This window comes from Cucumis sativus, chromosome 2, assembly GCF_000004075.3.
Source record: "Cucumis sativus cultivar 9930 chromosome 2, Cucumber_9930_V3, whole genome shotgun sequence".
In the NCBI taxonomy this organism is placed as follows: Eukaryota; Viridiplantae; Streptophyta; class Magnoliopsida; order Cucurbitales; family Cucurbitaceae; genus Cucumis; species Cucumis sativus.
In genome coordinates this window covers 20,264,342-20,287,023 of record NC_026656.2, presented here as the reverse complement: position 1 = coordinate 20,287,023, position 22,682 = coordinate 20,264,342, and the positions used below count along the sequence as shown (strand labels likewise).

Genomic DNA, 22,682 nt, shown 5'->3' with positions numbered 1-22,682 from the left:
TATTATTAGAAATGCTTCATAAGTCTCATTCTTTTGAGGAAAAGAGAACTATTAGTAAATATATATATAATGAAAATGGATATAAATAATGAATTTGGATGAAATTTAAGTTAATTTAAATTTGTAAATCCTATTCTTTGCTAATGTATTCCCACGCTATAAAGTTAATTATTATTACAAAATTAGGAATAAAAATTCGAGTAATTCTATATGTAAAAAAAATAAGGTTGTTTTCTCTTTTTATACATGTTCTTAATGTTTATCATCATTCATAAAACGATAATAGTCTATTAATTTCTACGAACATCTACGAATCTACGAATGATATTTTGCTATATATTTATAAATATTTCATTTGGATGCATTTATCTCAAATAAGAGATTAATGGGATTTTTCAAATCAATTAAACGTGTTTATGGTTTGAAGAGAGATTTGACCAAAACCCTAATTTGAGCTACAATTATCGACTTCGGGATTTTCAAAGGATGATGATTAGAATACTTATGATGATTATTTTAAACGGTGATTATATTTATTCAAAGTTTATCATTTAAAATTGATGTGAAACCTTAGTTTTCATATGGCGTCACAATCAATTAGGACTTTTAGAACTACTACTACTTTTTCTGTTTTTTTTTTCTTTTCTTAAAATATTATTTTGATTTCTTCTCTCAAAATTTATCATTCGTTTAGTTTTGTGTTTTAAAATTTGTTTAATTTTAATTTTCTATTTACAAATATTCGACGCTTGTGTCTGTATTCTTACTATACCTTAAATTTAACATTCAAAAAGCCACTATTTATTGAATTCGACTACATAATGATCAAAATGTTCATGTAAGAAAAAAATATATAATATATATTGAGTATGTTTTCAGAATTTATTGGGAAAGTGTAATACAAAACAAAATGTTTTGAAAATAAACCAACAAACAAGCCCTAAGAACAAAACGTAGGATTTATTAAAAGTAATTGGACATTGAACAAAATCAAAGTCTATCGAGCAAAGTTTGTTTGTTTGCTCTTCTCCTATCATAGAATGGATGGAAACAACCCTAATGCTAATCTCTACCATATTCTCTCTAAAAATTTTGGAGGATTAGACGACAATTTTTCATGATTATTATAGTTAAAATATGCTGGTTTTCTTAATTAATTATTAGTAGCAGCACTATAATTTCTTCAATAGTTTATATCGATATCATTTCTACCACAAGGAATGTGTAATGTTTATCCCAAATAATAAGTCAACTCCAATAGACTATAGAGTTTATGTGGATAATAATTGATGCTTAAGGGTAAATAAATATTATATTGAGAACTCAGTTAATAAGGTATTGGTATTTAACTCTTCAAAATTAGTAAAATTAATACCAAAGTTTATAATGTCAATACCAACAAAAATATCGATGCTTTGATGTTATTGAAATGGTGTTGGGTACATCTATAAAATGTCAATATTGATGAATATTTATTTCTTATATTTCTAAATAAATTAAAAGAGGTTATATATTGAAAATATAATTATTATTAATATATATATCATTCCTTTCTAGTGTTTTGTTTATGTTATCCATCAATTCTCTTATACATAAATATTCAAAATTTAGGCATTATTTGGTAACCATTTTTCTCTTTTAGTTTTTTTAAATTGTGTCTACTTCTCTCTATTTAATTTCTTCCCATAATTTTAAGATTTTTTAAATACAAAAGTTGCCATTCTCGATTAAATTCTAACAGGAATATTTTTTAAAACTATTTTTCTTTTAGTTTTCAAATTCTAGTTTGATTTTTGAAGAAAATAGAAAAAAAAAAAAAAACAAAGCTTAATAGTTAAGCAATCTAAAATAATAGCTTTTCTTATTTGGTAGCTTTTAGATTCATTTTTAAAAAAAAACCTTCTAATTTATTAACAATTTAAATAAATATTTTTTTTCATATTAATACATTTTTCATCGTATATTTTAAAATTTTAATTGATTCACCATTTTATGACCATTATTTTTCTTAAAATTATATCAAACAATTCATATTCAACACAATTAGTTGAAATTCAAATCATAAAAAAATTTAAAATATATATTATAGTAAATTATGAATTATCAACGTGAAAATATTTAAAATGAATTAGAAAACTATTTACAAAATATCTTAAAAATCCATCCTACCCTCTTTATCCATCTTTTTTTGTTATCCATAAATATATTTTTAAACTACTCAGCAAATAAAGGGATAAAAATAAACTCTTGAATAAGTTAATTTCTAAGAATTATATATGAACAATATAATAATAAATTACCAATAGAATAACCCTTATTTATGTCATTATTTTGCCTATCAATCTTTTGATTTCTTTCTGATGTGACAAATATAATAATGAATTGTGTCTATCTTTAATTAATTAAATTCATTATTCAATAATAGATAATTAATTGATTTCTCACACATATTTACAAAAATTAAAATTTGTCCTCAAACTTCACTAGAAAATACACATACTTAGGGAACTTGGATTTGGCATTATATTAATGACCATATATATAAACATAAAATAAAGTTACCATATACATATATTTTGTAATATGGGTTTAATTTGCTAATTGTTTTTTTAGCATATTGCCTCCTATCATTCAACATTTCTATGGTCTCTCTTCACAAAACACCATGCATGAGAGAGAAATTAAATAAATAAATAAAAACTAATTAAATTATTTCATTTTTTTTATATAAAGAAAATTAATGTCTTGTTGTGAAATGGAACTCTACCAATCAAGATTCCAACATTTTACACAAAAAACAAACCCTATAAATACCTTCCCTTTCATTTCCTTGTCTCTTCACAATCTCTTTTTCTCTCTCTCTCTCTCTCTCTTTTTCTCTCTTACAAATCATAAACAATTCTCTCAATGATGGCTTCCATGGCCATGGGAAGCTGCATTATTTCACCCTTCAACTTCAAAACCAAACATCCAATTCTTCCTATCCAACCTTCTTCAAAACCTACCCTTTCCAACTTCACCATCAGAAGCATAGCCAGTCCAGTCCACCCCCCTTCACCGGTCGTTGTTCCATTGCCGGAGATCGACACCTCGAATAATCACGTTGCATGGACCAGCATTCGGCAAGACCGTTGGGAAGGAGAACTCTCCATCCAAGGACATTTACCCTCTTGGCTGGTTCGTCGTTTTTATCATTACTAACGTTTTTAAATTACATGTTCAAAAATCACTCTAGCTAAAGTACACTTTAATGTCAAGAGTATCAAAACTGTAAAGATTATGTTATAAAAGTGATTTTAACCTTGTTTGAATAGTTTGTGTCCGATAAGTGCATGGACATATATGATTAAGAAATTTCCATTCATATGGTGGGTATTGTCGTCCAACTACACAAATAACATTTTATATTCAAACACTTTACACAGTGATTAATCATTATTGAAATTCTGTTTCTGTTTTTCTTTTTATACATTTTTTTTTAAAAGTTAATTAAAACATTATATATACTCCAATTGTTCAACATGCATGAATTTTGGGTCAGGAAAGTTTTTCAATTTTATGGTAAAATTCTGTTTAAATAAGACAAAAGAAATTTTATCATTATTGTTGTTTTGTATAACAAATTTCCATACGTTCCTTGTAGCTAGACATGGATACTCTTTCGTTTAATTGATTTATGTTTGTTCATAGAACAAATATACTACAAAAATAAATATATATTCATAACCTACAAACTCTCTTTTTTAACGAAAAAAAAAGGTTAGAAAACAATTCCTATAATTGTCTTTTTCGAACGAAACATTTTAACATCAAAATTGAATTGTCAGATGTAGACTACGGTTCCAATGTCTTATTCAAACCCTTAATTAATCTTAATTAATTGTCTCTGCATCCTTAATCTTGAAATTATTAGGAGATTGTTAATTACATTGAATAATAATTATTTTTTATATTTTTGCATGCAGAGTGGGACATATTTGAGAAATGGACCTGGACTATGGAATATTGGTGATTATAACTTCAGGCATCTTTTTGATGGCTACGCGACGATTGTTAAGCTTCACTTTGATAACGGTCGACTAATTGCCGGTCACCGTCAGATTGAATCGAATGCTTATAAAGCCGCCATGAAGAATCAAAAGATCTGTTATCGTGAATTTTCTGAAGTCCCCAAAGCTGATAATTTTCTTGCTTATGTTGGGGAGCTTGCAAACCTTTTCTCTGGTGCATCACTGACTGATAATGCAAACACTGGAGTTGTGAAGCTTGGCGACGGTCGAGTTGTTTGCCTTACGGAAACTCAAAAGGGGTCTATAATGATCGATCCAGACACGTTAGAGACCGTGGGACAGTTTGAGTACAGTGATTCACTTGGTGGTTTGATTCACTCGGCTCATCCAATTGTTACAGACTCAGAGTTTTTGACGTTATTGCCAGATCTTTTGAACCCGGGTTACTTGGTGGTTCGGATGGAACCAAGCTCGAACGAGCGGAAGGTGATCGGTCGAGTCAATTGCAAGGGTGGACCGGCCCCGGGTTGGGTCCACTCGTTTCCGGTGACGGAGAATTATGTGGTGGTGCCGGAGATGCCGTTGAGATATTGTGCTCAAAACTTGCTGAGGGCGGAGCCTACACCGTTGTACAAGTTTGAGTGGCGGCCGGAGTCCAAAGCCTTTATGCATGTCATGTGCAAAGCTAGTGGAAATATTGTAAGTCTTTTCTTAATTTCTATCTCATTTTACCTCATTGGAATATTGAATTTTGAACAATATACATACATAAATCTGTTTACAAGCTTACAATAAGAAGTTAATTATGCGAATAAACTTATAATAATGCATGGTTTTCAATGGCATGACGCAGGTGGCAAGTGTAGAAGTGCCATTATTCATTACATTTCATTTCATAAATGCATATGAAGAGAGGGATGAAAAGGGAAGGATTACTGCTGTGATTGCTGATTGTTGCGAACATAACGCCGATCCTGCAATCTTAGATCGACTTAGGCTTCATAATTTGCGTGATTCTCTCAAATATCCCCTTCCAGATGCCAGGTTCGTTTAGTCTACTTATACATATTTCCTTATTGTATAAATTACAAATTTAATTCTTATGAATTGAAAACGGTTAGAATTTAATCCATATGATTTAGTAAAAGCTTTATAAATAGTCTCCACACTATAAACTAAATTTTAACTTTTTATAAACCATGAAGACCAAACGTAAAACTTCACCATCATTTTAGGTGAAAAACTCATACCTACAGATGTAGTTTAATAGTCCATTTTTACAATCAAAATCGGATTGTTTGTGTAAGGGGTCCATCGAGTTCTTTTTTCCCCCTTTTAGTATGTTTATGCATGCATGCAGAGAAAAAAAAAAGTGGATGTGTGGTATATATACATGCCAAAGTTAATAGGGGGGCAATGAATTTCCAAAGCCGGAATTATTGAATTTGAGAAGAAAAAACAAAACAAACATTTACACAGCCGGAATTGTTGAATTCTTTTGAGAGAACCAACCAATAACTATTCATAATAATCTGGTTTCATAAAGCCTTTTGACTAATTTTGATTTAGACTCCTCAAATCATGTCAAACAACACGTAAATTCATGGATGTTTTAGGAGAAATTAGATGAATAATTAGGAAATGGAAATTTTGTAGAGTTGGAAGGTTCAGAATACCACTGGATGGGAGTGGATATGGGAAGTTGGAGGCAGCATTGGACCCAGATGAACATGGCAGAGGAATGGATATGTGCAGCTTCAATCCTGCTTACTTAGGCAAAAAATATAGATATGCTTATGCTTGTGGAGCCGAAAGACCCTGTAATTTCCCCAACACACTTACCAAGGTGCTCTTTTCCCTTACCTAAATGCTTCATCTTTGTCTTTTTTATCTTCTTCCTCGACCCACAAATTCACTTTATCCTTGTTACGAATCTGTTTGTTTCAGATCGATTTGGTGAAGAAGGTGGCCAAGAATTGGTATGAGGAGGGCACTATCCCTTCCGAGCCTTTCTTCGTGGCTCGACCAGGTGCAACCGAAGAAGATGATGGTGAGTCATTTTATATCATCCTCTAAGAGTGAATAAAACAAATGAACATACCAATTGAAAGGTCTCATACTCGTGATCTTCACCTTTAACTAAATCTTCACTTTTAACTAATGTATGAAACCCTATTCCTTTATTGATATCAAGGGAAGGGAATGTGTCTGAAATGTGTTTACGTGGGTGCAGGAGTGGTGATCTCTATGGTCAGTGCGCAAAATGGGGAAGGGTATGCTTTACTACTAGATGGATCAACATTTGAAGAGATAGCCAGAGCAAAATTTCCTTATGGTCTTCCTTATGGCCTACATGGTTGCTGGGTTCCCAAAAATTAAGATCACTTCAATACTGAAGTACCTTATTAAATTAATTGGTATCAGAAAACACAGAATATATACACAGTAAGGGTAAGAAATACATACATGTGGCGATGCAACTAACGGTGCAGCCACGTAGATTGTATGTACCTGTACAAAATGTAGGCCCTTTCTTCCTTATGTATTCATCAGTTTCTCTTCAGTTTAGACCTGTGAAATTAATATATGCAACTTTGCTTTGTACAAGATGGCCATGAATCTCTAGATTGGATTCAACAGATAGGAAGTTTCCAGAGGATGACAACACAGTTTTAGTAATGGCAATGTTAAGTATCATTATTGACAACTTTCTTTCTGAATCTGTTGATTTTGACTCATTAGTATAAAGAATTTATAAAAAAATATTGAAATCTTCCAAACATCATTATCCTGTGGTAGGATGTACATGTAGTTTTCGATAATTTCAGTTTTGAGTATAATAAAAAGGTTTATAACTACCTTACTACTACATGTAAAGGAATTATAAAAAAAAGGCTAGAAGTACAAGAACATATAAATAAAAGAAAAAACAAGCAGATTTCTGAGAAGTTATTCCTAAAAACAGTTCCAAAAAGGAAAGTTCTGTGTGTCTAGAGATTTCCCACATGTGACTCCTTATTAGTCCAATCAGTATGAATCTCATATAATGATTGGATTTTAGAAAAGAATAATGTTGACTAGGAATTAGTTCCAGGTCAAGAATCTTGAATATTTATACCTTGGGAGGAGAGATGGGAAAGCATCTGTATTTTTCAAATTGTAAATGGAAAAATATATATCTGCACCCATCTTTTTCCAACCCTCCCAGTTGTCTAACCTTATTTTGTCATTTTTTTCTCCTTTCTTCTTAAATTTTTTTTTGTTCCATGGTTAGAATGAACGAGAAAAAAAAAAAGGGTTCGCCCCAGGGATGCACCTAAGTATGGCTAAACTTAGTTCACCACCATAGATTCGCCAAAGAGTAAAAGAGAGCAATAATTTCACATGCACTAGAAATAGTAAGCTTAAGTCGTGAGGATCATATAATATATATATCATACAACTTTTCTGACGTTAAATGTTGTGAGTGCGTGATTTATTCAAACAATCAATGATGATGTACAACCATGATTATTACACTTGTGGAGCAAGATCATTTTCCAATAGTATCAAGAAGAAGCAATCCTTGAATTATACTTGCAATGAGTTGCTACAACAAGAATCTTCCCCCAGTCCCCCAGTCCCTATCACAATTGTGAAAAGATAAATTTTGAATAATTGGCATTGAAATCACTCTTGTATGAGTATTATTCTACAATGATTTTTTAAGTCTTGAGACTAGAAAGGAAATAGAGAATCTCACCCACAAAATGTAGTAAAGAATGTTCATAAATAACCCTTACAAAATTTAAAAAAATCTCTCATCTCAGTAAGATCTATCAGCTTTCGAGTTTTGAGGCGACGGGACGAAATTAAGATCATAACCAGAAATCCAACATATGGGAGAGAAAATTACCTCTCTCAATGTTGATCAGATATTACAGAAGAAGAAATATTCACTTTTGATCAGTATAAACTGCATCAACATCATCGAGTTCAAGCAACTTGTCCATTAGTTCTTTATTCAAGTCCATAGCTTCATCATCCACCTGAAAATCAATAATGTCACAACTTGGCAGAACACTGAAACCTTACTGAAAAAGCGTTTATTTTGAAGTAGAAGATTTTTAGTGCATTAACAAATTAGAGGACCCCTTGAGCGCACACATACATGCACCAAAAAAAAAAAAGAAAAAAAGGAAACTGGATTGGGTTTTGACATTTTGAACTTAATTTTCAAAACTTGACTTTTGTAGTTTTAAAAACTCGCCCAAATTGATTCCTATCGAATAGTTGAAGCCTTTTTCCATACTAACGTTACTCTAGATCAATACCTTATCATAATAGATGTGAAGTTTTCTCATAGAAAGTTGGTGTAGCTAAACTTCCTTTTAGCAACTATAGTCTATCTTCTCTTATGTCAAATTCAAGATCTGTCTTGTAATACACCAATGGGTCATTGGGAGTCTATCTTTTTTTTCTTTTAGAAGAAATGCCACACTTCCTTTCTTACACTACATTTTTCTCTTCTATTAAATAAAGAGATGATCAGCGCTAGTTTATCTTTCTTATCTCTAGGCAAATTGAACTCTATGAAATAGCACTCAATTGGCTTTAGCTACCTTAGCAGGTCAATAGTAATTATTGAGCCAATCTTTCCATTCTTAAGTAGACTTTACTGATAGAACAATCTTTTGATATTCTTGTCTTGGTTGAGGCCCCCACACTCCTCCGTTTCTTTCTGTATACCTTTTCAAGGCGTATCGAAGCAGAGGAAGATAACTAAAAACTAAGATCTATTCCTGTACATCCTACCACAGGATAATGATGTTTGATCTGAAGCTATCGTAACCTAGAAGGATCTAAAGTTAGTACTCAATAAAGAGTATGTTTTAAGCCATTTGAAGGTTATTCAAATTATATAATACTTCCCTCCCTAAAGCTATACCCCTCAACCAAAGAAAGAAGAGGCGTGATCCTTGTTGTTCCCTATTGGTCAAATTACGACGAAACCCAAAAGAAAAAGACACGAGATTCTCAGATGCAACCAAAAAATTTGATATCATGCAGTTTTTGGAAGAGGATAAATGAAGTTGTATCAATCTATTTGGAAGGACAGGTATCCAGTCGCTTTTAAACACCTATGACAAGCTCCAACGAAGATCCCCTGGATTCCTATCTCCCCTAACCGTTGTGTTGTTTGTAAAGAGGCTTCACTTAACAGACTACCATTCACATCTTCGTCACTTGCATCTATGCTCACTACAGCTTTTTGGAATTTTAACATTAATGTTTTCCATTGGCATAGCTCTGCCGGGGATATTTTTTTCCTCTTATCTCTCAGTCTCTCAATTTCACCAGCCATCCTTTCAAGAACGAGAAAAAAGATATTATAGTTTAATGTTATTTGTGCTTATTTTTAGACTGGTAGAACTTTTTTATCTGAGAAAACAAGAACAGGGCATTAAATTTTCTATTGATTCCACTGCTTTATAGCTCTAATATTGGGGTAAATTGTCTCCACCGTTCTGTAATCATAGCCTTACTTCTCTTCTACCCCATTGTTTTTTTTTTTTTTTCTGGTAATCTTCGTATACATACGATCCTCCATTTTTTATAATTTTATTTACTAGTTAATGAAATAATTTGTTTTTTATAGGAAAAAAAATAATCAACAAGAGGAGTTGTCAAAAACAACAAAATATTTACAAACTTTATCACTAAAACCCACTACACACAATTTTGCCATGAAGTGTAAACTGTAAATTTCTTTTGTTATTATTATTCTTAAAAAAAAACACAAGCAACAATCCAATTATCATTAATGCCCCTATGATTGAAGTATCATGCAAATGCACACAAAATCTAAATTTTGTGCTCCGAAACCTTTATCAAAAGTTACAAATAATTGAATGAAGGACTAATTTAAGCCTTTGTTACCTTCTAATCTAATAATTTGTTTCAAGTTGAAATTTGCAATTTTAAAGTATTAAACCTTCCAACAAGGTGTAAATTGAGAAGAAGAAAAAACTTGAAGCAATTCAAAGTTATGCAACAAGGCATACACACGTTACAATACGTACCTCAATAGAGCTCATAGGAAGTAGCTCAGAACCACCGTCAGTTTCAAACTTTATGTTTTCTTCACGTAACTTGGATAGTATTCCTGAGTAGTTCTCCGTGGAAGTCACAATTTTGTAATATCTACAACAAAAACAGAGATAAACTTTCTGTCAAAATAACTATCAAATTGAATATACAAAGAAAGATTTTCCATAAGGTGTATAGTGTTCCGTTACTACTACAGCCATATCAACAACCAAACCACCGTGTATTAAAGAATCAAACAAGGCTATTGATAATGTGTGGAGATACTACCTTTCCGACTTATCTTCTTCTGTATCATCTTCATATTCGGGAGGTTCAATAACATCTTCTGCGCCAGCATCTAGAGATATGTTGAGAAGCTGGTCTTTGTCAACATTAGAGGCCTTAACATTCACAACTCGAGCACGTCTGAACTTGAACATAACAGATCCTGAATCTGCCATCTTTCCACCATAGTCCTTCAATACTTCTCTAACAGCTGCCACTGAGCGATTTACCTTATCTGTTGAGACCTCAACAACCATACTAGCACCACCATAACCATATACCTGTAGAGATGCGTGTTACAGCTAATAATATGTTCTTTTGAACTCAAAGTCTGAAGATAATACCACTGGCTAACTGAAAACCTCGTAAGTTTTCTCTATGTAAGCCTCTTGTCCTTTCTCAGAAGCCCTCTTAATGTTGCGATCAAAAATTTCTTTCGGAATATCAAGCTCCTTAATTTTCTCAAGTAGGGTAGTCAGAAGGGGATTGGATGTGGGGTTTGTTCCTCCCCTTTTACAGCTATATCATGAAGTAAAAAATGTACATATGAGCAATTCGTTATTTGTGCTACAAGAAGACATATACAGATCAGTACGTAACGTCATGAGTGAGGCAATGAAAAAGAGCCAATTCGAGCTCCTAGAGGCTCTTACTGCCATATTGGCTAAAATTGTAGATGTCGCGAAATCAAAAATGGTAGAGCTTAACAAGCTCAAAACTATTATTGAAAGCCATAACCAAACATTTGTCAATAGCTGCTAAGAGAACTATTCTACACGTGATGAAAATCGTTCCTCAAAGGAGAAATAGAAGCTACTTACGCAGAAACAACCTCCTTTCCAATCCTAGCATAAAGCTTTGCCTTCTTTGCATCCTGAGCACCCTGCTTGTATTTAAGCACGCTAAGAAACTTATCTATAAGGTCAATATCACCAACAAAACATACACAATCATCAAACATACTTCGAAGTATCACTAAAAGACACATCATAATTAGTCAAAACTCCAACATGAGAAAGCCAACTAGATAAAATCAAACAGAAAATGAAGTGTTACCAACTCATAATATAGAAAAAATAAAAGTCCGAGATATTTAAGCTCATTAACCATCAAAACCACCATAACAGGACTACCCAGAGATCAAAGTAATAATGTTACTATCGTCGAAAATCAAATAACATTTACTCTACCGAGCAAATGGAATATTTTCTCCCAAAAAACAAGATCGTGATAAGATTGAAAAGCATGTACCTTCCTGCCAGCAATCTTGCAGGAACGCCTGCCCATACAAACCGGAGACATCCATATCCTTCGCACTTGATTACCACGACTTTTCAGCTCACTATCAAAAGCCCACAAAGGAGAACTTGATGTTACGGCAGCCAATGATGATGAAGAACACAACCCACTACCTAAATTGACAAAATAAATTCAGGAATCAATTCAAAGGGCCATGGACACTGATTCAAGATGTACAGAGATAAGGAGAGAGAGATGGAGAGAGAGACTGTGAGGATGGAAGAAACGAGGAGATTTGTGAATGATCGAATTTAGGGGGAATCTTTTAAGGATTACTCCAAATGCTTGGAGCGAACCCATATTGTAGCAACTTCGTCTTTGACACAGCGCGAAGCTTTTGACATGGCGGCCTCTGCAGTTTTGCACTGAGCTAAGCCTATATTGCTTCGTCTCCTAAAACGATGTGTAGTTTGAATTTGAAATCTAAGCGACATGTCGGAGTATCATTCTAAGTTGTTGTATGGTCCTTACTCTTTTTCTTTTGGGCTTGGGCTAATCCTTTATTGCACCAATCAGCCCAATGCCGTCGTGTTTCTAAACTATCTTTACCGAAGAGTAATGGAAATAAATCCGTGGTAATTTGAGAGGTAAATCTCATTTATTTACATTTATTGATTACGCTTATGCTTAGATTGATTGTAAACAAAAGCTCCAATTCGATTGATTGGTGTATCTAAGGTTTCGTTTTATTGTTATTGTCATCATTTCAATTTGGATTACAATTGCATTTTTTTAAAAAAAATATTTCATTTTAACATTGTTACTAACCTAAACTATAACCGTTAATATAAATTTGACAAACTTGATGGTTTTAGGTAAACACAATACAATTACATTTGCAAATCATTACAATTGACCTATCAGTTAAATTTAATTACAACTACACCCATTTTCGTTACAGATTTTATCAACAAATATCAACAAATAAAAACCTTTAACATCTGTGGTTAGATATTAATATGAAAGGTTTAGTTTGTGTCATCAGAAAGACAACACATTTATTAATGGTAATTAAAAGAAAAGGAAAGTGAAACTTGAAGACGTGAATTAGAAGCAGCAAAATAAATGAAAAGGATATATGTTTTCTTTATATATATATGTTGATGAAATTTAAAAAAGAAGTGAAAATGATTGTTGCTTCTAATTGAGATTTGCCGACAAAATGAGCCCAACTGTCATATACCCTTTTTTCTTCTTTCTTTAATTCTTACCTCAAGCCTCAAAACTTTGGAATTCTTTACTTTCTTTCTTTTCTTTCAATTTCACTTCATTTCTAACCACCATAACTATTTTTTAATTATTTATTTCTTCTATCCTACTAACTAAACAAATTCTTATGGTTTTTTTTCTTTTATATATATTATATTGTATTACGACGTGTAACCGATGTAAGATTATGTTTACATTTCGTAATAGTTTAGCATAACAACGTACTTTTACAAAATTATTTTGAACATAATATACCTAGCTACTTACTTCCATTGTCTCTAAGCATCGTTTCTTTAGAGCACTTTAGATACTAAGAGTGTGTTTGGGGGAAAGGCTGGATTATGGAGGGTTACCGTTATGATGATATGTGTTTGAGGGAAGAGTTATTGCGGTGATTATAATTAAATGTGTTTGGGGGAAATGTTATGATAAAATGTGTTTGGGGAGAGTTATGTAGGTAGTGTTATAAAATTTATTTTTCTATACATTTTTTTATAAAAAAATTCCAATTCTAAATCCAACACAATGTTTGTATATTTAATTTACCAAATTATCATATTTTCGTAAAATAATTTACAGTAATTTCTTGAAATGTGACGTCTATTTCCAACATTTTTTACGTGGTTGTTACATGCGAATAATTTATTGATTTTTTAAATAAATTTATATTATAAATCCAATACATAGATTTTGTATAATTAATTCTTCAAAATGTCCTATATTTTTTAGTCCATTTTTTAAATACGACGTCAGTTTTTTTAACGTATTTGTTACGTGTAAATAAATTATTAATTTTTTTTAAAAAAATCATATTCTAACCCCAATACACAAATTTTGTATATTTAATTTATCAAATCATTATAGTTTTCGCAAAACAATTTACCTTAATTTCTTTAAATACGACATGAAATTTTCAACCTTCTTTTAAATAATAGTCACCCTTTAATAAATCATTGTTTTTTCTTTTTTTTTTTCTTCTTACCTATATATTATGCTTTTTTTTCTCTCTTTTTTTAAATGATTCAATATTTAATTTTTCCATGGAGCAAAAATTATAATGAAAGATATAAAAAGAAGGAAGAAGAAAGAGAAGAAAAAAAAGTACAGTGTGAACATAATTTTGTAAAATATTTAGATTTAAAATTTAATTTAAATAAATCTTAAATCCAACTTTGCCATTGAATTAATCTTTTTAAAAGAAAATTCTTATACACTTAAAGTTTAAATAATTTAATTTTTTTAAATTTTTTTTCAAAATTTAATAAAATTCATTTTTTTAGAATTTTATTTAACTTAAATTTATTAGAAATAGTTTATATAAAACATTTGAAAGGTGAAAAATAAATAAAAGATATGAAATAATAAAATTAAAAAAAGAGAGTTAAATTCGAGGGCTAAATATTTCAACTAATCATAATTAGTATTTAATTAAAATTAATTTCATAAATAAAATAAATTAAAAACAAATGTATGACTATTTTATAATTATCGTGGTAAAATTTAAAATAAAGGATTTAAGTATATGAAATAAAACAAAAATGTTTGTAGATGTGTTAAAATTAGCTAAAGAAGTTGACGGACAGATCTTAACTTGCAAGAAAAAGATGATATGTAACCTTTTTTAATATATTATGTAGGTTAGATTGAAACGAGTAGACTCTAAATATCATATAGAAAAATACGAGTTTAAAAGATAATTTTGAAGATAATGACTTGATCCTATTGTTATAAAGTTATTGGATTTAAATTTGATTTGTAGATCACACCAGCACTTATGCATCCTTAATCAATATTACTCTTTGGAGTGATTAAAGCATCCTAAAGTTAATTGTTTTGAAAACTTGTTACTTATGGTTGAATTAATTGTCAAAACAACTTCAACATTAAGATTCTTTTGGGATCTATATTTATGTATTTTCTAAACTTGATGGAAAAGTTTATAAGTTTATTGAGTTATTTAATTTAGCTTTGTATGTAACTTTTATAAGTCGAGAGTTAATAATTTGAAGTGAGTTATTTTCAAATATAGTAAAATGATAAAAAAAAATATCTTCAACCAATGTTTATTGATGACATTAATAAAAATCGGTACAAATCTATCATGTTTATCATCGACAAAATCTAAAATTCTGCTATATTTATATATATTTATTAAAACGTATGAGAACTACGCTAAGTTAGAGCTGTAGATGCAGTCATAAAATCATATAAAGACATGAAAGACATTATGCCAATAATGTTTAAATATGAAACTTAAAATTACAATCTAAAATTTAACAACTCTCACAGACAACAATTTGTAGTTTTATTTATTTTTATTTGTTAAACCATGTGTTTGATTGTGAGTGTCATTTCAAGTGGAATTAGATATTTGTGTAGATTAGTCAAATTGTCACAAAATTATTAAATAGAATCATATGTATATAATATAGTTGTAAACTTTATAATAGTTTAATCTGAATTGGGTGGAGATGATGTAAAACAAAAAAGAACTTAATAAAGCTAAATGGACAGTGCTTCCAAATAGCTATCCTATCTGTCCATTTGCCTGACAGCCCCAACCTCATTTGACTTTTTCTCTCAATATATTATCATCAATTTTTCTTTAATTTGTTTCTTTCATTTTCAATATTGTTTAATTTTATTTTGTTAAGTTTTTATTCAATCTTGAATGAATGTTGTTATAGTCTTGTTTAATTCTCGCTCCAAACCGTCTTTAAAATACTAAATTATAATTTTATTGAACGTATGTAGATCAAAACTAAACCATCAAGTATATTGAAATCAAGGCGAAAGAGACTTCAAAGTGTAGGGAGAAAATTAGTATTTTATCAAGCTATACTTTGAAGTATAGGGACCGAAATTATTTTAGTTTGTCTACCTTCATTGCTCAATGTTAATCATTTGACTTTTAATAAATCTTAAATTTAATTTTCACGTATAGTTTGTTGTTGATATAACTGATGTGGCTAATTAAAGAGATGAAATGATGTTGGAACATGTCGAGGTTTGAGAAGCTATGGACTATATATAGTTAAGTAGAGACATACTTCAGATTAATTGAAGTTGATATTTGCATTTAAGTTCAGTTAGTGAAATAAATTTTGTGAGCTAACATATTAGTCGACTAATTACTAATATATATATATTTATTTTTTAAAATTGATAGTTTTCTTTTACTTTTTAGTAATATTTATAGATAAATCACGAGGGGAGAACCTTAGTTTTTATTTATTGAACCGTAAAGTTGCATGTTCAAGTTATTCACACGATATCAACAAATAGTTTTAAGAGTCTTCCAAAACAACCAATACATTTGTTTGACACTTTATACTTGCTATACATATTCTAATTGATTGAGTCAATTTAGAAGAGTTGTTGTTTGACCCTAAGCTTGACCGAGGTCCTAGGCTCAGTTGGGGTTACACTCAACCTAACTCAAGAGTCGACCAAACTATAGACAACTTACAAGCTCAATAGTAGGTCCCCACCTCAATTGAACGTAGAGTTGCTTCCATTTTAGGCTTCTTCATCTTCATCTTTTTGCACTTTTAATACATATCATCAAATCCAATTTCATCCTTAATAAGTAATGTCATTAATATTCTAACCATAACGTAGGAATTAGTTGGTTAAAGATCAGGTATGCTTCAAAACTATATACAAAGATGGAACTTCATACTCTTAAGGGATGTGATTAAAGTGGGGGAAAGTTTTTTTTTTATTACATACGTGTGTAAAATACAACTAACCATCTTCTTTAGTTCAAACAACTCACGATTAACATCGACATGTAAAGTAAAACATATACTTTCAACCAAAAACGAAAGTAGAATGAAAAATATTTTGATAAATTATTAATATATAAAATTCCAAGAGAAGGAAGAAAGAAAAGTGTATTTAGTATGAAAATTAAAATAATTTGCATACGGTTGTAATAGAATCTACCAACTATAATAATAAGAATAACAACATCCATTTAATTATAACAAACAATTAAGTGCTCCAAATATTCCTTAATATTTGGGTTTAATTAACAAATAACAACAAATTAAATCCTAATTATTAATTAATTTATTTTTGTTTAGAAAATTAATTAAAGAAAAAAGGGAAAAAAATTGATACCGCTCTTTTACTTTTTAGTCCATCTTTGTTCACTCTCGACGCGCTCTCTCTCTCTCTTCTCTTTCTTTCTCCCCTCTCCCTCTCCCTCTCCTCCATGGCTCACCTCTTCCGAGACCTCACTCTGGGCCATTCCAAGAGAGAGTCCACTCCTCCGCCGCCGTCTCCGCCGCCTTCTATTACTCCAGTCCGCCCTGTCATTGTCGCTCCCGATCTTCCTTCTCCATTTGGCCAACTTGCTTCTCAACTCTCCGATTCCGATCTCCGTCTCACCGCTTTCGAGATCTTCGTCGCCGCCTGTCGGACTTCTTCAGGCAAGCATCTCACGTATGTTTCTTCTGCCAATTCACATGCAGACTCTCCTACTCATCACCACTCTCCGAGCTCTCCTGGATTGCAGCGATCTCTCACTTCTACCGCTGCTTCTAAGGTTAAAAAGGCACTGGGCCTTAAATCTCCTGGTTCTGGCTCTAAGAAGAGTCCTGGCTCCGCCTCCAGTCAAGGAAAGTCTAAGCGTCCTTTGACTGTGGGCGAGTTGATGAGGTTACAAATGGGGGTTTCTGAGACTGTCGATTCAAGAGTCCGGAGAGCGCTCCTTAGAATTTCTGCTGGCCAGGTTTTTGTTTTTGTTTTTTGGTTTTTTTTTTTTCCATTTCATGCCAAATTCGATTAGTTTTGATTATCTTATCCATGTGGTTTCACTTTGCTATTGCTGGACGTAAAGTATTATCGGGATTGGTGGAAGCCATTGCCTCTCTGATTTTTTATATTTCTTTTTTTACTCCTTGTTTTGTGATTAAGATGTTGGATTTGTTAAAGTTCTAGTAATTGTTGATCTTGTGCGACGTGCTAAAATATGATTCAACTTGGCGGAGGATATGTAGGTGATGTCGATGATGATGGTTTAGACATATCATGTGAAAATGTAGCTAAAATTCCGGATCAGAGTTGCTAGATTACCTTGAATTTTGTGAATTTGCATGAGGTTTGAACTTGCAATCAGCGAGAATAGTATCTCCATCCAATTGGAAACATAACGTGTTAAATTTGAATGCATACTTAATTTTTGTCTTTTTCTAATCTGTATTTTCTTAAATTGTTACAGGTGGGAAGAAGAATCGAGTCAGTTGTAGTTCCTCTAGAACTAATGCAGCAGCTCAAGGCTTCAGATTTTACAGATCATCAGGAGTATGACGCTTGGCAAAAACGGACATTGAAAGTTTTAGAAGCCGGTCTCCTTTTGCATCCTAAAATTCCCGTTGATAAATCAAATGCTACAGGACAGCGGTTAAAACAAATAATTCATGCAGCATTAGACAGGCCCATAGAAACTGGGAGAAATAATGAGTCTATGCAAGTTCTTCGTAGTGCTGTTACGGCTCTTGCTTCCAGATCATTGGATGGATCACTAAATGAAGTATGCCATTGGGCCGATGGGATGCCACTAAATCTCCAGCTTTATGTGATGCTGCTCGAAGCCTGTTTTGATGCAAACGATGAAATATCTATCATTGAAGAAATTGATGAGCTCATGGAGCATATTAAGAAGACTTGGGGAATGCTGGGGTTGAACCAAATGTTGCACAATCTTTGTTTTACCTGGGTTTTATTTCACAGATTTGTTGCTACTGGCCAAGCTGAACTGGATTTGCTTCATGGTGCTGATAGTCAGCTAACAGAAGTTGCTAAAGATGCAAAGACCTCAAAAGATTCTGACTATGCCAAGGTTTTGAGTTCTACATTGAGCTCAATTCTGGGTTGGGCAGAGAAGAGGCTACTTGCTTATCATGATACATTCGATTCTGGGAACATCGATACCATGCAAGGCATTGTATCTTTAGGGGTATCAGCAGCCAAAATTTTAGTTGAAGATGTATCAAATGAGTACCGTAGGAGGAGGAAAGGTGAGGTTGATGTTGCACGTAGCAGGATTGACACTTACATTAGATCATCACTGCGCACTGCTTTTGCTCAGGCAAGTTATACCTGCTCCGACATTCCCTTTTAAGTTACGACGTATAGGTTATGAGATACATCAGACGTTGTACTGATCAGTGTTGTCTCTAAGGCCTCTGCTACGGAATAGAATTGGCCTTTTCTACTGCAATAGAATAAAGGATAAGAAAAGGCTGATGTTATCTATTGTTAGGTGTCAAACATTCATTGCATTATATTTTCCTGACATGGAAGTGGCTGAAAATTAATGCAGAGACAAAGACCCTTTTTCATTGATGTTTCATTTTACAAAGTCGTTTGACCTTTAAATGTCAATAGTTTCAATAGTTTTAGTGCATGCGAGGCACCAAAGCACCTCGTTTTTTTTTCTCTGTCATCACTCCATAATATTTCATTTTCCATATGTCTCTACATCACTAAAACCCACGTTTTCCTTCGTGTCATCATTATTCCTTAAGGGTTCCCTGTGCTTTTGAAAACACTGACTGTGTCCATTTAATATTTAGCATATCTTTCAGAAGCCTTCCGCATCCTTTGTTATGGTGAACTTTCTCACATTTAAGTCTATTACTTGACTACTGGTTTTCTTTTTGTACAAGTAGAAAATGGAGAAGGCGGATTCAAGTAGAAGAGCATCAAAAAGCCGGCCAAATTCTCTTCCCTTACTAGCCATCCTTGCAAAGGATGTTGGTGATCTTGCAGTTAATGAGAAGGAGGTTTTCAGTCCGATACTCAAAAAATGGCATCCATTTGCTGCGGGAGTGGCTGTAGCCACTCTTCATGTTTGCTATGGAAATGAATTGAAGCAATTTATTTCGGGTATTGGAGAGTTAACACCAGATGCTATACAAGTGCTTAGAGCTGCTGATAAGCTGGAGAAAGATCTAGTGCAAATAGCAGTTGAAGATTCAGTGGACAGTGATGACGGTGGCAAGGCAATAATTCGTGAGATGCCTCCTTATGAGGCTGATTCTGCAATTGCCAATCTTGTTAAATCTTGGATAAAAACAAGATTGGACAGAATGAAGGAATGGGTGGACCGAAATTTGCAACAAGAGGTGCGTGCTATAATTTGGATGTGTTGGTGTAGTATTTTATTAATTCCCCTGGTTAATGCAAATTGTGATAGCACTTCACTATTTTCAATTTTATTGATCTTCACAGTCTAGCAGTAGGTTCTAATTAAAATGATAAAGGTACCAGTTTTCTGATCCGTGGATGCAATTTAGAGGCACCAGTTTTACTTTCAAGTTGTCTTTTAGTTCTCCAAAAGCATTTAGGGATTGGACATGCTTACTTGAACCAGTTGCTTCCATCAATGATTGGTTTCACATGGCTTGCATTAATAATCGCTTTCATGGTTATCACTGGTTGCTAAAGCCTAAAAGTGTGTTCCAAGTGCAACAATTTTAGTCTATGTTGAATTTTTCTATGATATGAAGGAAGTTGGTCTTATTATATTTCTAGGTTCTTGCCACTGCTTTTTCTTTTTTTCTAAAATAAATTGTCATATAATTCTTATTGACGAAGTGACTTTGATTCTTCGCATGATTTAAGGCATGGAATCCAAAAGAAAATCAAGGATTTGCGTCATCTGCTGTTGAGGTTCTTCGAATAATTGACGAAACATTGGATGCATACTTTCAGCTGCCAATACCCATGCATCCTGCTTTACTTCCTGATCTGGTGGCTGGTCTTGATAGATGTCTTCAGTATTATGTGACGAAAGCAAGATCTGGCTGTGGTATTTTCTCCAAACATTAATTTACTGTTGTAAGTTGTTACTATTTATGTTATAACTCACTGTTTTTCTGGATCTAACAGGATCACGAAATACATATATTCCAACTATGCCAGCACTGACCAGATGTACCATTGGATCAAAGTTCCAAGGCTTTGGGAAGAAGAAAGAAAAATTACCAAATTCTCAAAGGAAAAATTCCCAGGTTGCAACATTGAATGGGGACAATTCACTTGGGATGCCTCATATCTGTGTTCGTATAAACACATTCCATCGAATTCGAGGGGAGTTGGAGGTAATAGAGAAAAGAATAGTCACTCATCTTAGGAATTCCGAATCTGCCCATGCAGAAGATTTTTCTAGTGTGGGGAAGAAGTTTGAACTCGCACCTGCTGCTTGTGTGGAAGGAGTCCAGCAACTCAGTGAGGCCGTTGCTTACAAAGTTGTTTTCCACGATTTAAGTCATGTTTTATGGGATGGTTTATATGTAGGGGAGCCCTCATCTTCTAGGATCGAACCTTTCCTTCAGGAGCTTGAGCGGCATTTGCTCATCATTTCTGACACAGTGCATGAAAGAGTTCGAACAAGGATTATTACTGATATAATGAAGGCTTCTTTTGATGGATTCTTGCTTGTTTTGCTTGCTGGAGGCCCTTCACGTGCCTTTTCCCGGCAAGATTCTCAAATAATTGAAGATGATTTCAAATTACTAAAAGATTTATTCTGGGCAAATGGTGACGGTTTGCCATTGGAGATGATCGATAAGTTCTCAACCACACTGAGAGGCATTATTCCTCTTTTGCGAACTGATACAGAAAGTATCATAGACCGGTTCAAACGTGTGACAGTAGAGACATTTGGATCTTCTGCAAAATCCAGGCTTCCATTACCTCCTACTTCAGGGCAATGGAATCCAACTGAGCCAAACACTCTTCTACGTGTTCTGTGCTACCGCAATGACGACGCAGCCTCAAAGTTTCTAAAAAAAACTTACAATTTGCCTAAGAAGTTGTAATAGCCAGGTGAATGGAAGAGATCAATGCTTGCTCCCCCACAAAATGGTTGGCTCCTCTACAGGATCCCCCTTGTGAAAAAAACTAAAAGGGCATTCATTCTTCCATCTCCTCTTGCTGCTGCTGCTGCTTTGGATTTTGGAAAGTCGAACCATATAGGAGAGGGGAGTGATGAAGCTCCGGAAGAAGGTTGGTAGATATTTATTTAATTGCTTTTTGTCTTAGAAGGGTATCCCTCCACTAGGGCAGGAACAATCTCAGGAAGGTGATTGTTAATTATTCTTTATTTTCTTTTTTTTTTTGGGCTTTCTCATTTTTGTTTGGTATACAATGATTATATGTCATAGGAGATAGAATCATTATCGGCTGTGTATTCTATTTTTTATTTACTAACGCTATCCTGGAATTAGTGTGTATTATATATATATATATATAGCACAACCACCCTTTTTCTTTTATTTTGATGCGATATATTTCATATGTACAGTTATTATATGATTGGGGAAGTGAATGAGAATATTGGATTGGTTTGAGTGTGTATTGTTTGGCAGAAGAAATGGTGAAACCAACTTTTGTTAAAAGCAGAATTGATCATAAATAAAGGTGAATGAAAGTTATTCTATGGGCGCAGTGATGACTGAATCGTGTTTGAGAATTCAGAAACTAATAATTGGGATAACGTTGTTTTCAAAAGATATCATCTTATCATCTTTAAGGATGATGAAACTGCTGAATGGGTTTTTACTTTCCGTTCTTTCTTACTCTTTTCTATCTTTAATCTACTGCTGTTGTTGAGAACCATTCAACAAGTTTCTTCTTTTTTCTTTGAGTATTGTGCGAAGAGACCCCGAGCAACCATCCAACTAGAGTGACAAAAGTCTTTCAAAAACTGAAAACATTTGATCTTTTTAATACTTTTGGTTGTTTTTTAAAAGACGTTCAAAATTCTTTTTTTAAGAAAAAAAAAAGTCATAATTG

At 32.7% G+C, this 22,682-nt stretch overlaps 3 protein-coding genes across 5 annotated transcripts; 2 read left to right on the top strand and 1 right to left on the bottom strand.

Moving 5' to 3' along the window:
• Positions 1 to 2,845: 2,845 nt before the first annotated feature.
• Positions 2,846 to 6,790, top strand: LOC101216826 (carotenoid cleavage dioxygenase 8 homolog B, chloroplastic). The gene is made up of 6 exons (XM_004148339.3): positions 2,846 to 3,177; positions 3,966 to 4,709; positions 4,864 to 5,054; positions 5,667 to 5,856; positions 5,958 to 6,060; positions 6,244 to 6,790. The coding sequence occupies exons 1-6, from the start codon at positions 2,908 to 2,910 to the stop codon at positions 6,387 to 6,389; spliced, it is 1,644 nt and encodes a 547-aa protein (XP_004148387.1). The 5' UTR covers positions 2,846 to 2,907; the 3' UTR covers positions 6,390 to 6,790.
• A 607-nt stretch (positions 6,791 to 7,397) lies between these two features.
• Positions 7,398 to 12,038, bottom strand: LOC101217059 (probable transcriptional regulatory protein At2g25830). 3 transcript variants are annotated; one of them, XM_011651432.2, is made up of 8 exons: positions 11,873 to 12,038; positions 11,616 to 11,776; positions 11,186 to 11,247; positions 10,727 to 10,883; positions 10,368 to 10,645; positions 10,073 to 10,193; positions 7,906 to 8,038; positions 7,398 to 7,633 (listed from the first exon to the last, which is right to left on the bottom strand). In XM_011651432.2, exons 1-7 carry the CDS (start codon positions 11,961 to 11,963, stop codon positions 7,946 to 7,948), a joined length of 963 nt encoding a protein of 320 aa, XP_011649734.1. In that variant the 5' UTR covers positions 11,964 to 12,038; the 3' UTR covers positions 7,398 to 7,633; positions 7,906 to 7,945. The 3 variants fall into 3 exon arrangements, with proteins under 3 accessions (XP_011649734.1, XP_004148388.1, XP_031737352.1); XM_004148340.3 differs by having other exon boundaries at positions 7,505 to 8,038; XM_031881492.1 differs by having other exon boundaries at positions 7,505 to 8,038; positions 11,186 to 11,279; positions 11,873 to 12,033.
• A 4,987-nt stretch (positions 12,039 to 17,025) lies between these two features.
• On the top strand, positions 17,026 to 22,240 carry LOC101217303 (protein unc-13 homolog). The gene is made up of 5 exons (XM_031880909.1): positions 17,026 to 17,610; positions 18,100 to 18,969; positions 19,553 to 20,008; positions 20,508 to 20,694; positions 20,775 to 22,240. The coding sequence occupies exons 1-5, from the start codon at positions 17,092 to 17,094 to the stop codon at positions 21,704 to 21,706; spliced, it is 2,964 nt and encodes a 987-aa protein (XP_031736769.1). The 5' UTR covers positions 17,026 to 17,091; the 3' UTR covers positions 21,707 to 22,240.
• The last annotated feature ends 442 nt before the right edge of the window (positions 22,241 to 22,682 follow it).